The sequence below is a fragment of the Phycodurus eques genome, chromosome 6 (genome assembly GCF_024500275.1).
Source record: "Phycodurus eques isolate BA_2022a chromosome 6, UOR_Pequ_1.1, whole genome shotgun sequence".
In the NCBI taxonomy this organism is placed as follows: domain Eukaryota; kingdom Metazoa; phylum Chordata; class Actinopteri; order Syngnathiformes; family Syngnathidae; genus Phycodurus; species Phycodurus eques.
Genome location: NC_084530.1, coordinates 26,207,323 through 26,223,690, shown reverse-complemented (window position 1 = coordinate 26,223,690; position 16,368 = coordinate 26,207,323). Strand labels below are relative to the sequence as shown.

At 42.6% G+C, this 16,368-nt stretch overlaps 1 protein-coding gene across 1 annotated transcript; it reads right to left on the bottom strand.

Annotated features, from left to right (window-relative positions):
• Positions 1–1,003: 1,003 nt before the first annotated feature.
• LOC133403965 (protein-glutamine gamma-glutamyltransferase 2-like) lies at positions 1,004–7,018 on the bottom strand. Its single transcript, XM_061679456.1, has 15 exons — positions 6,948–7,018; positions 6,705–6,872; positions 5,838–6,071; positions 5,630–5,748; positions 5,312–5,440; positions 4,981–5,158; positions 4,639–4,777; positions 4,457–4,560; positions 4,069–4,211; positions 3,891–3,990; positions 3,422–3,567; positions 2,954–3,083; positions 2,708–2,868; positions 1,448–1,584; positions 1,004–1,355 (listed from the first exon to the last, which is right to left on the bottom strand). Exons 1-15 carry the CDS (start codon positions 6,961–6,963, stop codon positions 1,208–1,210), a joined length of 2,052 nt encoding a protein of 683 aa, XP_061535440.1. The 5' UTR covers positions 6,964–7,018; the 3' UTR covers positions 1,004–1,207.
• Positions 7,019–16,368: the final 9,350 nt, after the last annotated feature.

Here is a 16,368-nt window from a genome sequence, read left to right as displayed (position 1 = left end):
TACTCTGCGAAATCCTCGCTGGCGGTCCCGTGATCCCGCTGGTAGCTATGAATATTTGAAGTGATCGGAATGGCCGAAGTGAGAGAGGCTAACTGCTATTCTCATCCACCACTATCTTATTTTCGTACTCTCCGACCCACATAGACGTATGAAGATTGTATCATCTTGTTGGCTGGAGATTTTGCTTCTCTACAGAGCGTTACAGTCGGGCAAGGACAGCAGACTGCAAAGTCAAAAGTCATCTTTTTTTCTTTTTCTTTTTTTAAAACTACATCATCACTGTGCCCAAAGCGCTTTACAGATGCTCACCCGTTCACGCGCACGTTTATACACCAATGGGCGGTTGCTGCCACGCAAGGCGCTGCCAGGCCCAATGGGAGCAATTTGGGGTTCAGTCTCTTGCCCGAGGACACTTTCTACAGCGGACGGTCGGAGCCGGGATTCGAACCGTCGGTCACTGGACGACCCGCTCTACATACTGAGGCACAGCTTTAAAAGTCGACTCGACTCGTATAGAATCTATTTCGCCAAGCTTTTTTTTTTTTTTTCCTTTAATTTTTTGTGGCATGTCCAAATCCCCTTTCCAGATGATGTATTTTTATAGAATTTCCCGAAAAACGTACGCTGCACATTCATTTTATGTGTTCAAGCAGAATGGAACATACAAGATGCCGTTTCTTCACGAGTGAATGTCACATAAAAAGAAAAAGTAAAACAATCGAACAATCAACTTCAACTTAAATTGAACAGGCCACCAGATTTCTTTTTACACATCTGGTTAAAATTTAAGATCTTAAGTGAGAATTGGCTATATTGTCTTACTATTAAAGGACACAGGAACATTAGCATTATTTGGTGACTTCTGGAACCTGCGTTGAACCTCTCCGTTTTCACAAATTGCAAATGTTAACATCTCTCGGTACTGCTGCCCGAGATGATCCCCGATAACTCATCCCGTAATTCAATTCAGAGTTCAAATAATGACAAACAAAAGCGGTTTTGTGCTTTAATTTGACTGAATTTTTATTACACTCAAGAGATCACAACAAAAGAGTGCTAGTCAATGCTGCAAATTGTTCCTATTCGTTTAGTTTATTTCTTTTGCACAATTTCAGAACAGTGCAAGGAGGGAATGAAGCCAAGAGGGCTTGAACAGGATTCCACTCACTTCAGAAAATCGATCCTATATATTGGATTTCACTTGGCTCTAGAACCTCTTTACAATTACTGTCGCATCTCCCTTCACGTCTTTGAGCCCGTCAGAGAAGAAGTCAACCAGGAGTTTCCTGACGCCGGTGCGCACAGGTTGAAAGGAGACTTTGGCACACGCCTTCTGGCCCGGCGCGATGTCGCCGCTGAAACGCAGAAACAAGTGTTTTATGTGTCGAATGAGTAATGAATGGTAATGAAGGTGTGCTGCACTGAAGCTTATCGAGTCTGTACTTACTTCACGTTGACCTTAGTGGAAGCCAAGAGGCCGGCCCCCTCCAGAGTGAAAACGCCCCCCTTCAGAGGCACTTGGAGAGGGTTGGTGAAGGAGATGGAGCATGTTGTCTGTTGTCTTCGAGAAACCTTTCCAGAAAGCTGCAGAGAAACAACGGAACAAAGTCAAACGACCGTTTCGTAAATATTTCTAAGCAATGGGCAAGCGGATACTTCAGAGTGGCAGAAAAGTGACTCACTACTACTGACTTGAACTGAAAGCGATGATAAAAACATCCACTTGAAAAAAGTTTTCAAGTGGATGTTGTAAATAGTTGTACAGAAACGATCACGAGACTACTTGGTGGCATAGGAGCCACTTGTTAACGGACAGACTGCGGAGCAAACCTCAGTCATCAGGTTTGTGGATTGAGGCATTTTCTCACAGGTAGGGTATGTATAAAATGGTTGAGTCATCTCTGAATAATTAATTTACCAAAACATAATGGCTAGCCTGCTATTAGACAACACGATGCAGTTTTAAGAGCAACAGAAAAGTGGATTAATTAGCCAGTGCCTCAATGATCATGTTAACTATCTAACATTTTGACTACATCTATTTTTGAATGAACACACTTTTCAAAGTGTTTTTTATTTTACATTTTAAAAATGTAAAATACAGCCAGCATTCTGTCACATCATTTTCACTGCCACTTCGCACATTCAGATTACGGCGGTAGAGAAGAAGGCTAAACTCGTCATCATTGACGTTAAGTTTGACTATCCGCAATTAACATTGTTGATATTTGAAAATATTAATTACATTTTAAATAGTTGTAATTTTCATTCAAGAGATCGGGAACGTAATTGTGGCTAGTCGAAACGGCAACGACACACAGATATCTGCAATTCACCTTTTACTCGGCAAAACTGAATCTGAATGTCAATTTGCCTGTGACTTTTTCTTTTTAGTGACTATTACAAGGTATTGACTACTTTTATTTCAACATGAAAAGATTCAAAACCATTTTTAAAGTTGAATGTTTCCTTGTATCACACTAATACAAACCATGTTTTGCTTTGTCACGGATAACAAAGCTCAGATGTAGAATTCGTTTTTTTGTTTTTTTAGTTTTTCTTTCCCCCTCCCCCCCCCCCCTTTCAATCCTTTCAAAACATTTAAGTGTTCATACCGCCAATATTTTGGATTGGTTTTCGCATGTTTCACGAACACAACCTAGAGGACCACTATGGCTGCAGCTGCATGCTGCGAGCATTCACCCACCTCAACAAGGACTTGAGGCATGGTGGGTGTGATTTTGCCCACGGCCATGATGGGTTTGCTCACTCCCTGGGTCTGCAGCAACGCTGTCAGCTTGATGTTCTGCTGTCCAGTGATGTACTTGACATAGTCCTTGTAGGGCACTCGCACCACCTCCTTGTGAACTGGATGCACACACATTTTGCAGGTCAAAAAAAAGCAGAAAAGGGTGTTGAACATTTATTTATTGTCTATTTTGCATCTACCAACCTTTGTTGGCCTGCACAGAAATCTGCTTGGTTTCCTTATGAAGCATCCCAAGGTGTGAACAGTTGTATGTCTCTGCTGTGGCCGCCATGGTCAGACAAATGTCAGCGTTTTTTTGTCCTTGGTTGTTCAACTGCAAACAAAAAACATGTATTTGATGAAATATACTTTGTAACCAATTCTAAGACTGTACGTGACAATCTACAGAGCGGACCAAAAAAGGTTCTCACTCGTCGACTGCCCATTACTCATATACTGTATCGTTTTTGTTTCAGATGTAAATAACATTAAGTGAAGGCATATGTACAATTAACTGAGAAAAAGAACATGTCATTGTCATAAAGTGCTCCTGTGAGTACAAAAAATTCATTTCAAGTTATAGACATTTTCTCAGGGATCTACCATCACGATGCACCATTGTTTCCATTAGAGAATTTACTGAATCCCGGTATTCATGTATCAGTTTCATACCTCAACAACAATTTCAACATCTGATCCGAATACAACTTTTTCAGTTTTGACGTTCACCACCACTTGCGCTGGCTCCTGCCTCTCGGGGGACGGGTCTCTGGCTGTACGTTGCGCCTTCTCATACACCTCTCTCTCTTTCTTGGAGCCTGATGAAGAACACATTAATCGGCCCTCGACAAAAACAAAATGTGGAAAAACGATCGCTATAAGTTTGCAGATTTTTTTGTGATATACAAGTTGATTGGTTCCGCAAAAGAAGCATATGCTATAGAGTCCACACACAAAAAAAACTAAAATAATAATAATAATGTGCAATGTTGCAGGGCCGCTTCATAGCTAAGTAACACTATTGCCAAACAAGGAAGCGGACACTAAGATTTGGATCGGGTCGCTCTTGATCTTAAAAGCTACTTGTGATGAATTCTGTAAACAAAAACAAAACCACTCATTGTAGATGCTGTTTACTAACCTTCAGGATACTTGTACTCAAGAGTGACATCTTCTCTGCGATTACCAAAAACACTTTTGGTGCTGATGTTCCTGCCAATGCTGGCCTGATTTACTCGGATCTGTAACACCATGGGTCATCATTTTCAATAAATTACATCCGAGGTTTTCTTGAGGGAAAATGATGAACATGGGGTCACCTTCTGACGTTGGCCGTTTTTCTGGACCATCCAGTAGATGACATCGGCGTTCACCTCAGCAAATATAAATGGAGCATCATACTTGACGTTGAGATTACCCTCCTTGATGGCCCTAACAGGACACGGACCACAGCGGAAGTCACCTGAGAAGCAAAAATCATTTAATCACCACTTTTGATGCAAACTTAATGCTGTCTAGGAATGACTGCACTATTGTAAAGGTATTTGGATACCTGTCCATTACAGCATTTCACTAAAATGTCAGTTGTCCAATCTTATACACACTCAATTGGTTTCAAGTGAAAACGTAAAGAAACCATCTGGATGACTCAGTCGAAAATTGCCTTCCTCAACAGGTGAAGAGCGAGAACAAATAATTGGAATGTACCATTGCTCAATTCTTGAGGAGTTGGGTCCAAAACCTGCCAGCCATCATTTCCCTGTGAAAGATCATTTCTCTTCATCCAGGACTCAACCCAACAGTGGAAGTTCCTGAAACAGAGAGGTTGAGAAAGATGTGGATGACGAATGACATGATGAGTTTATTTGATATTGTGCCCGCTGTCCTACCAGCTGCTATCTGAACGTCCTTTTTTAATAATCTCCAGGTTTTCATCGACCAGGTAGTCCAGAGAAAGGTTTCCATCAGTGTCATGGGCAGACTCAAAATTGGTAATGGGGCGTGTTGGTATGCCCAGGCAGCGCAGTACTGCAAAGAGCACACAAATGTAATATGTAATAGTTGGCACATTGACCTCTACCAATGACGAGTGAGTGACACTGGTGCTATGTGTGATGAATGACTGACAATTCAGAGTTTACCACATTGCCAAACCGTCACTTCAAAAATGTTGACGAAGGTGATATCGAGTGAATGGTTGGCGGAGGCGAGACGTCTTCTCAGTGGCTCACCTGTGACGGCAACGGCAGCAAAGACCCAGCACTGGCCGTATTTGACCGGCTTGGCACAGCTGTTGCTCCACTTTTCGAGGATGCCAACGCTGCCCACCCATCTGTAAGGTGCGACTCCACCAGTGTACGGCTCCTCCCAGCAGCCTTCCAGCAAGCCCCTGTCGAGATTGCAGTTCATCTGGACACACATGCTGAATGATTAGTCTTCCCGTTGTACTTTTTCTTTCGCGCTCTCTGTAACTAGTCTGTTATTTTGTCAGAAACAAACATAAATGAATGTGAACTGTCTTTTTTGCGGAATTGTGGGGGTGAGGGTTATCGTCGTCGTCACCATGGCAGTGACGATCCTGCTGACGTAGATGGGGTCGGCTCTTTGGGACAGGTCTTTCTTCGAGTCTCTCACGGCTTCATTGGAGTAGTCCAGGATTTCAAAACAAATGTCCATCACATTGTCCTCAAACTGTATGAGGGAGGAGCAAGGACAACGGTGGAGGATAAGTAGCACACACAAATACACGTACACACAGAACACATACAATGGTTACGCACACGCACGTCATACGCGCGCATACACGCGGGTCATGCAGACACATCCACAGGTCACGCACACGCATATGTCATATACATACACACACATGCTCATGCGTACCTGTCCAAAGTTCCAACGTCTGCCAGTGATGGCGTTCCAGGTGCCCATGAAAATGATCCCATTCTCATTCATGACATACTCCTGAATGAAGTTCTCATTAGGTAGATACACCACATCATCTGCACACAATACATATATATCGCAGGCATCACCATCTCAAGCACTAGTGGCAAGTAGTTCCAGTTGATTGGGGTCTTGATGGACTCACCTTTGCACCACGGGTTATAGAGCATGTGGAACTTGGTCGTCCCCTCGGTGTCCAGGACGCGGCCATCACTCGCGGACAACAATGTCACAGTCAGACGGTAAGGGCCGATGATGGCATCCGCTGGGCTGTGCAGAGTCAGCAGCAGTTCATCACAGGCGGAACGCTGTGTAAACCACCAATCGTTGCCGGAGCAACTCTCCCTCTTAACACTGATCACCGCCTCCTCTCGCTTGCCTGAAGAAACGACAAAAGAAAATATCATCCATCCATCCGTCCATCCATCCATTTGCCGAGCCGCTTATCCTCACAAGGGTCGCGGGAGTGCCGGAGCCTATCCCAGCTATCTTCGGGCAGGAGGCGGGGTACACCCTGAACTGGTTGCTGGCCAATTGCAGGGCACACATAAACAAACAGCCATTCACACTCACATTCACACCTAAGGGCAATATAGAGTCTTCAATCAACTTACTATGCATGTTTTCGGAAAGCGGGAAGAAACCGGAGTGTCCCCACGCAGGCACAGGGAGAACATGCAAACTCCACACAGGCGGGGCCGGGGATTGAACCCCGGTCCTCAGAACTGTGAGGCAAACGCTCTAACCAGTCATTCACCGTGCCGCCAAGAAAATAACAGCAAAGTTAAAAAAAAAAAAACGTTTGTAGCATACTACAATCTACGAATAAAATGGTCAAAGTCGACATCATTGGGGATTAGCAAAGTTCACAAGTCGTACAACTCCTGGTCGAGGTCACATTTAAAACCCTCTTATTCCTCCAGGAATCCTTATCAGAACTTATCAGCCTTTATCCCCACCAATGTTCGACCTGTTCACCAAGCAGCAGTCACTAGGATCAAGCTTGACTCACCAACATGGAGATCCACAGCCACCATGCATCCGCGCACACTCTTCGAGCACTGCACTGAGATGCTGAAGGACTGCCCCCTACGCACAATCAAGCGGTCTCGACTGATCTCCCAGGTGCGGTGAGCCGAGTTGTTTTCACGGCATCTCGGCTCCACGTTCACAATGTTAACTAGCAACAGAGGCAGTTAGGTTAACATTCATTTTATGTGCTACATCGGCCCCGGAAATGGACAGAAAGACTCACCCTTGCAGTTTGACATCGCAGGTTGTTCTTTCAAAAAGTGTGTGTCTTCAAAAAGTCTCACTCACTTGTCTCACTGTGCATCCCTGTCCTATATATATACAGTAGAAGGGTGACCCTCCCACTCTCTGGAAGTCACCCTAAAGCACACTCCTCTGCACTCCAAGATTGTCTCAGAAGTTACTCTGGTTTCATCACATAACAGGCCGGTTTGCGCTCATGTAGCACAGCACTTGCAAACACTATCTCAACTCAACAGACTCCCGAGAGTGCAGACTTCCCCCGTTATCGCCCTCATCCCATCGACAGACACCAAACGCAACGTTTTAACAAGCTCAGTATGATGACGTGACAGACGATTAACACAAGCAGCCTGTTCGTAACGCAATAGACTGCCGTTATTGTGCAGATTTGTCACTGTTGCGCCGTAATGATAAGAATTAAAATGAGCCATTAAAGTCACTTTTAAATGTTCAAATATTTGGCTTCAACATTCTGAAAGAATACGTTTTCACGCAATACATGAAGGCACGCTTAGCTAGCACTGTATTTACTGTTTTTCATTGGATCGTTAAATATTTATGGCCTATAAATGTTTTTTCGACAAATATTTACTGTAATTGTGACTTTAACAATAGAGTTCGCGTAGATTACTGCTAGGCATTTCCACTTGCATACAAATTTGGGTTAGGAGCAGTGAAATATTTAATGTGCAACCCAGGTCGGAGTTGCCTTTTATCTGGAAAAGAAGTTTATTTTGACAGGCATCAGGATTGTTATCACTTGGGGTCGAAACGCAACATCCAGCAGCATTTAAACAGCCGCTCACATAAAAGATGCCATTGGTGTTTTTCTAGCAGAATAATTTTGAATAACTTCATGGAACATTCACTTATCTGGTTTGTCATAAAAAGCAATATTGTCAAAATTGTTTGATTTTATTGTTAAATTGTATTTTTTTCATTTGATGAACATGCTATTATGTTTTCCAAGTGCTGTACACATATATGTATAATGCAACAAACAAATGTTTTAAATGATGTATTTATTTACATGTCATCGCATTTTGTTCTCAGTCTATTATTTGTGTAAAGAGCGAATATGTGGTTATTTCCAAAATAACGACGTATGGTTTTAATTCCCTTTTTTTCTGAGGAAACATTCAAGGATTCTGTTGATGCATAAATTCACAATTCAGAAAAGTCATCAAAGTGTATTTAAATGTAATTAGTTTATCCATTCATGCATTTTCCATGCCACTTATCTTCACTCGGGTCAAAGGGCGTGCTGCCGCTTATCTCAGGCGGGTTAAGCAATTGCAATACTGACACTACTATTACATTTAGCGTGTAATTGGAAGCAACTACATTTACAAAGTGATCTTCCCATCACTGATGGTGAGCAACGTTACTTCATTTTTTTTTCAATCATTGCAGTAAATTTCTTCTGTATTTCAGCTCACCATAAGCAGTCAAGCCCAATTTCTACGAAAGAAAAAAAAAAAAAAAAAAGCAATGTCTTATTCAGTGCAGTGGTGCCCAAGGCAAGATTATCATTTGGTATTGCCCATCAATCAATAGAAAAAAAGAACAACACATCAAGTCATAAAAAACTGTTGTTAATCTAAAGCAAAAGTTATGAAATAAGAGTAGAATTGACTTACCTGAGAGGGGGAAAAGGTATCCGGGGTAAATAAGGCTCATGGACAAGATTCAAGAGTCTTCCAGTGGCCAATCAACCAGGAATTAAGTAGGAATTTCAGATGGATTCTTTTGCTGCATTCCACAAAAGTGTGACGTCTGAGTTTTCCCACCTGCGACCAGAAAAGTTCACCGGAACACCACTCAAACCGGGAAGTCCAAGTCGCGAGGTCGGCAAAAAGAAAAATCTACCCTGCCTTCACCGAGTCGCTTTAATCTGCTGTCACTTGACATTCACGCCAATATATTTCCGCAAATCAGTTTCGTTAGAGTACGTGGTATGATATCGCAATAATTAGCGTTTTTTGATTAACTGTACGTCCCAGAAAGCAAAACTTCAAACATTTAGCGCTATGGTAACACGGATGAATAATTCATGCGAGTACATAGCAGCTGTGGCAAACATTGAGACAAGATACTTGTACTTTTATAGGCGTATTGCTGTCAGGTACTTTATACAAGACTGGCTATAAATTGCACAACACTGTGACCCAAGCATTTAGGCAATTGGCAATGAGTCATGAACGTGGCCGCCACAGTCTCATTTCTTTATTGTCACACATATTGTTGAAATGAACGTGCCCTGAATTTGAAGAGCGAGCGCACGGAGAAGCTTGACCAAAAAAAAAAAAAAAGAACGAAAAAGATGGATGCTCTCTGCAACGACTGAATACAAGAGTTGAAAATAATTAAGACTTCAGTGGCTTGAATGTCGTGACGGACGAGTGTGCGAGGGACTAACGACCATTCCAAATGAGAAAGTTCCTGGGAAAACAAGATAATCCTCCTCCTCTCTCCTCCTTCCCGTCGCTAATGCCGACACTTCTTCATCACCCATCCTCCTCTTGCACTATAAATACTGCATTATTTTAGTTAGGGCTTGTACTTTCCCTTCCCCCTTCTTCATTTATCCTGGACATCTCGCTTTTTATACATTGTAAATCCGCACTGTAGTAAAATCCTAATAATTATGAAGAAATTCTAAAGGATTATTTGAAAGCAGTTTTATAAGGTAATATTTCATAGACATTAACTTTTTGGTTTTTATGAAACATGGGGGAAGGTAGATGTACAAGTGTGTGCGTGTGTATAGGTGTGTGTGTGTGTGTGTGTGTGTGTAGGTGATTTTTATTCCATTGCCTTTCCCTTTTTCCAAATTAATTGTTTGGCTAAATCTAGGAGCGCTGGGTTATGTTATTTACCGATGGTAATTGGTTTTCTCCAAATGGTAGTTTTCCTCACACACGCACACACACACACACACACACGCGCGCGCGCACGCATAAAGAGTGAGTAATGGCTCGTAAAACAACAAAGATGCCATTTCAGATAGGGGCAAAACAAACACACACAGATGGATGTGAATGGAGTGACACTCAAAGAGCTTATTCCAGGGTGTAAATCTCCAGCACAACATAGGAACTAAACAAACACACGCACAATGACTGTCACACAAATCCCACAGGATTTACTCCTAGTTGTAATCTGACATTATTGGGTATTGGCTATTTCCTGGAAGAAGGCGTTCGGAGCGGAACCTCGATGCAACAAGTGGTTGTACGATTCGCAATTTGAACAAAACCTTTGGGGTGGAAATGTGCTTCTAAAGGTGTCAAATGTTTGGCCTGCAGGCCAGCACTGGTCTGTCATGGGGTCCAATGTGGCCCCTAGGGATAGAGAACACATTCAACAACACTGCTTTTTTTAAATAAAAGTGTTGATGCTAATTTTGTCCATTGGAGGGCCCACAGAAAACCACTTACCACGTTAAATGACATTCTGCGATTGGGTGCTTTTCACGATTTGACACCTGGTATTGTTGCACTTGTGAAGACTAAAAGTTGCCAAGTTTCAGGAGCAAAGAAAGCCTTTTTTCATATTAAACTGCTGTGCCACCTTTGCACTACAGCTCTGTGAAAATAAACAAGCCCTGTAGAAATATTTTGAATAGCCTATTGCAAAATGTCAGTCAACAGCTTCAGTTCAAATGAGGTCGGTTTGGCGGAACCTTTTTGTGTGTGTTTTTTTTTTTTTTTCATGTACTGCCACAAGTTGTATGTATTCTTATGTATACATTTAAAAGGTAGGTGGATAACTGCAAGCTCTTTCTGAATAGTCACCATGTTAGAGTTGATGGTGCAATGAGTCAGTTGAGATTTCCAGTTGAAAGTTTAAAATGATTTGTTTAATAAACGGTCTAGATCCACTTTGATCTGTAAGTTGCACATGTGTAAGTGAAAAAAAAAACGGATTCACAACACTGTTGAAATTGCAATCATTTTTATGAATTTCAGAACGCTCATATGATTTGCAAAAAGATCATAATCAATGAAAGTGAATATTTTCCAAATGTACTTGTAATTATTAGCTCCGCTAAAAGAATTGGAACATTTTGGAATAGTTTATTTATAGTTTATTAATGCCACGGATATACTGGTCCGGCCCACTTTAGATCCAATTATGGCGAATGTGGAGTGAACTAAAATGAGTTTGACACCGCGAGCGTAAAGCATCACAAAACTTTAGAGGTCATGCATGCACGAAAAGGGTGAATTGAAGTTGTTAAAATGTTACTTGAAACATTAATTAGTTTAGAATTTTTTTACGACGGCAACGGACCCTGGAACAGATTTGTATTTATTCCTTTATTTTTCCTATGGGAAATGATGACCTCAATCACCAAGAAAAGAGTTGGGAACCTACCGTTCTGTAACGGACTGCAATCTTGCAGGAACCACATTGTAATGTCGTTTTGTCCCTCTGGCACATTTTGCCTTCCTGGCACATTGCTGCGACCGTCCATCTACACTGTAATCCAACAACCTTCACACCTCGGCCCAGGCGAGCTTGCGCCACGGCACGAAACACACGCCGGCGTGGTGCGCGACGAAGTCGGACGGTGACGATTGCTTTTGACACAACAGGGCAGGAGAGTGTTAGGTGTTAGAACTTCGCACCCCTGCCCCGGCGTTGCGGAATTCCTCCTCCACTCAGGCACTATCCTGCATCTGTCATGGCTGTGATATTTAGACGCGTGACGACATCATCTGGTCCGATGTTTAAAATACTTGCCAGACGAACACCATTGCTTTAAACACAACAGGACAGAACAAAAATGAGTGTCAGGTGTTAAACTTGAAACCCCTGTTTTGGCGTTGCCGAATTCCCCTTCCACATAGGCACTATCCCGCTTCTGTCACGGCTCTGATAATAAAATACTGTGCAATTCTGAGCATCTCGTCATCATGTGCAAAGTTCTTTGTGGAAGGGGCTTCTGTTTTCATGCTCACTTTTGGTTGCAATGTTCCAAGACTCCCGTATGACAGATGGCCAGAACTTTTTTTCCTGCACTCTGTTTCCAAATCTCAGCAGCTATTACTCAAAGCAATCATGGACCAAAAGTGAGCGCGGACACCTCGGCGGGTTTTCCGTGAGAGTTATAGCCAGAAAACACTTTGAATCACGGTGAGGCTCTGAGGTCACGACTGCCCTTCTGGCCGCCGCACCGCTGCCATTGATATCCTATTTTGAAACGGTCTGCCTCAGCATCCACCTGAGAGCCCAAAGTCTATTGTACCCCGAGGCTAACTTATTATTGTCGCTGCCAATTTTTCACTGTTAAGCTTTCGAGTGGCTGGCAGTGAGGTCAGAGCCCTCACATCAATACTGTACATAGTCTACACATCTTGTATGGCCCGCTGTTGACCTCAGGCACCACAAGTCTCCTCTTTGGAGAGATGGAATAGAAAGTGTTGGAAAAAGTGCAGAAACATTACAGAAAGAAACCAGGAAGGAAAGAATGGAAACCCACGTTCCATTATGCCTGGATTTACACGACGTGGTTCAAGTGACACGGTATTGATTTTTGTTTTGGTTTTTTTTTCATCTCAAGTGGCACAACATCATGGCAGCATGAATAAGATAAAATTGCATGGAATCAGATATGTTCAGATCAGAATCAAACCTCTTCTATATGATACATATTGGATAACACGGGGGGGGGGGGGGGGGGGGGGACACGACAAAATGTCCGTGTGGTATACTCCTAGGGTGCCTAAGTTGAGACAGAGGACAAACGTCGGCGGCGAACACGGGGCAAAAACGGGTGAATATTCCGACGCCCGCCTCATGATTACAATTCACGACAGGTGCGTCACCGATGTCGACGCCCACCATCGCTTACCCAGACACTGCAACACAAAGAAAAACAATTGGAAACTCAGGGCCATGACAAGCAGTTTGGACATAATGAAGGTGCAAAGGGATTGTACCCAAACTGACATCGCCATCTACTGGCCTGGCATGCATATTACAGCATTTTTTAAATTGCTGTCGGGGGGTTTTCATGTCAGTATGCACTCTTTTGGCTTTACTACACCCATATTCCTGTTTTCACGATGGCATTTAAACGCACCCTGAAGTAATCTATACGAGGAAATTACTTTCTTTTAATGTCAGACATGCATTTTCTTAACTTGAAATTTATTTTGAAAGATTTTTGGTTTTTTTGATTTTTTGATTTTTTTGATTTTTTTATATATATATATATATACATATATATATATATATATATATATATATATATCACTCTGTGTGAAGTGAATCTATACAATAAGTGAGTTCCGCTTTTTAATTGAACTACTGAAATGTTTTAAGTTTTAAATTATATTCTAATATATTTAGATGCATCTGTATCTGCACTGAAAAACAAGAACAAAGTACCTGTACTTAATTTTCATTTGCACATGATTAAAATATGTTAAACAGATGTAATAATTCCTCTCTTTTCCCCAAAAAAATCGAATTAAGTCAATTCAAGATTGTTGTTTTTTTCAGCCTAGCCTAGTTCAGCCTATTAATGCCAATCCCTCTTGACTGAGTTTAGCTGACTGTGTCAGATGAGTTCAAAAAGAGCCCATTTCCATTTTAAAATAGTAAAGGCTATCATAGAAAACAAATAAAGGTGAGATGCAAAGGGAACATGTCTGCTGCCAGTCATCCCGCTGGCTCTGATGCGTCTGATGTCTCAGTGGAGGCAGCAGACAGGCAGATGCGCGCGGCGCCGCGAGGAATGCGGGCCTGTCACTCAAGCCACTTTGGCATTTTTAGTCAGCTGCGGGGCGGGGGGTGTGGTGCCAAAATACCCCCAGTCAGACAGCATCCAGGCAATAACAATATTTCATCACAATCACAGCAAAGAAAAGGTGCAGGAGGAGGTCGAGCGGGATAAACATAGTTCAGGTGAAGCCGTAAGACGTGTTGTGATGACTTTTTGGCAGGAAAGAAAGCCAATGCATGTATTTAAGGTGCCCCCCTGTTATCTGTGACGTCTTTTCCTCCTACTCTTCTGCTTCTTGTCTGACACAAGGCCTCTCCACACTCGACATGGCCTTCCACGTTCATTAGCATATAAATGACTCATGCAAACACATGCACAGCAAGGAAACACTGCCATCACATTCACACAGTCGCCTTGCAGGAGTCAGACTTATATTAGGGTTTGTGTGTGTGCGTGTGCGTGTGCGTGTGTGTGTGTGTGTGTGTGTTGTCGCAAGCCTGATGAGAATGCTTTTAGGCTAATTACACTAAGACTAGAGGAAGAGCTATTTGGTTGAATTTCTTCCACATGCAGAGTCACACCACAGCGCCTCCAAATGGGAATGCTGTCATTGTGTGTAAAGAACGTGGTGGTCTCTGGTTCACCACTCGTCCTGGTTAATTATAATCTGGCTCTGTGCACTCCAAGAATATGACAGAAGAGAGCGTCTGTTGTTGTTGTTGTTGTTGTTGTTTAAAAACCCATCCACTTTTTCAAATCTTAGCCAACAGCCTCCTCTGTGGCCATTAAATGAAACAACATCCATGTCTTGAATTAAAAACTAATCCTGATAGTTTTTTGCTGTTTTTGCTTATAATAATAAGAGTTCACTGGTGTCTTGCGCAACATATGTGCCATGCTCAAAATACCCCAAGGATCAAGAATAATATTACACTTTCCACACCCTCTTTTGTCTTTGCTGAATTTAGTCTGTTTTGCGGGCGACCCTGTCTCATTGAAGTGAGCGACTGTATTCACAGTCCCATTTTGTGCTGAGCCAGTGGCGTTACTATGACGACTGGAGGTGCAACTTGGGGATTGAACAGGTAAGCGAGCATCTTTCACTTGCAGGATCAGAGCCCAGAGTCGCGGGGGGAGTATGCATCCCTAAAGACAATAAAAGCTCATTCGCTCGTGGAGGCAGCAGTTCATATACTACACTGTATGTATGTAGCGCATTTTCACATCAATAAACATAGATACACCCATACCACCACCGCCTCGAGAACTTCACCAAGCAACCTTTTTATTTAACACTTGATGGTCCAGAGACGGCGGCACGGTGGACGACTGGTTAGAGCGTCTGCCTCACAGTTCTGAGGACTGGGGTTCAATCCCCGGCCCCGCCTGTGTGGAGTTTGCCTGTTCTCACCGTGCCTGTGTGGGTTTTCTCCAGGCACTCTGGTTTCCTCCCACATCCCAAAAACACGCATGCTAGGTTAATTGAATACTCTAAATTGCCTGTATGGATGGATGGTCCAGAGACCCAACTATTTGTAACTGAACCATTAAAAAGCAAAGTTACCATCAAATGTCCCCTTTTAACTTCATCGGCCTGGTCCCGGCATTGCATAATTCCCTTAAATCTGTTATGGCTCCAATATTACCACCGATGGAGTAATATTGCGGCGTCGACATGCGAAAGCTCATGTGGAAGTTAGCAATGGTGTCCCACAGGGATCCATGCTTGGACGAGTACTATTCAGTCTTTAAACGTGTCCCTTAGGAAATATTATTAAGTAGCACTCTGTTAAATTCCACCTATGCAGACGACACGCAGCTTTATTTATCAATAAAACTGAATGAAGCCGGTCAGCATTCCAAGGTCCAGGTGTGTTCCAAAGTAAACATGTAATTTCTTATTACTAAACTCAGATTCAATTTAATTTACAGTCCTTGGCTCCTTGCAGAGTCTTTCATGATATAACTGCTCTAGATGGCTTTGCAATAACCTCAAGCAGCACCGTAAGGATTCTCAGCATTACATTTAATTAGGCTCTATCCTTTAATTCACATCGAACATGTTTCAAGAACAACAAAAAGAACATTTCTAAAAAAATTGAATTTCCTGCCACTTGCTGATGCTGAAAAACTAGTTTGTGCTTTTGTGACCATGAGGCAGGATAACTACATCTCTTTGCGAATAAGTTGCCTAAGTAAGACTAAGACCCTCCAGCTGATCTAAAACAACGCTGCACCAGTTCTGACCAGAACTGGGTCCTGTCCTGTGGAACCCTCTACATAACGCAGTCCAGAGGGCAGACGGCCTCTCTCGTTCAGTAATCCGCCGAAGAAAACCTTAAGTGTGAGGCTTCAGTGTGAGCTAGACTGAGTGTACGTGCGCATGCATGAGAAGATTATTGAGCCAATCTCTGATAGGCTGTTCCTGTCACGGCAGGGCACGTTTTAAAATAGTCATTGAAATTAAATTAGAGGCATAACGTAGGGCAGAGAGAGATGATTGGAAAAGATCATTTTAATAATATTCAACTGTCATGTGACCGTCCAAAACTTTGCACACACAATCACACACGGACCTTGATTGAGGACAAACGGCACATAAACAACATAAACAACAGAAGCAACACGCTACATTGCTACATTGAGGTCCTCAATGTAGCAAAGG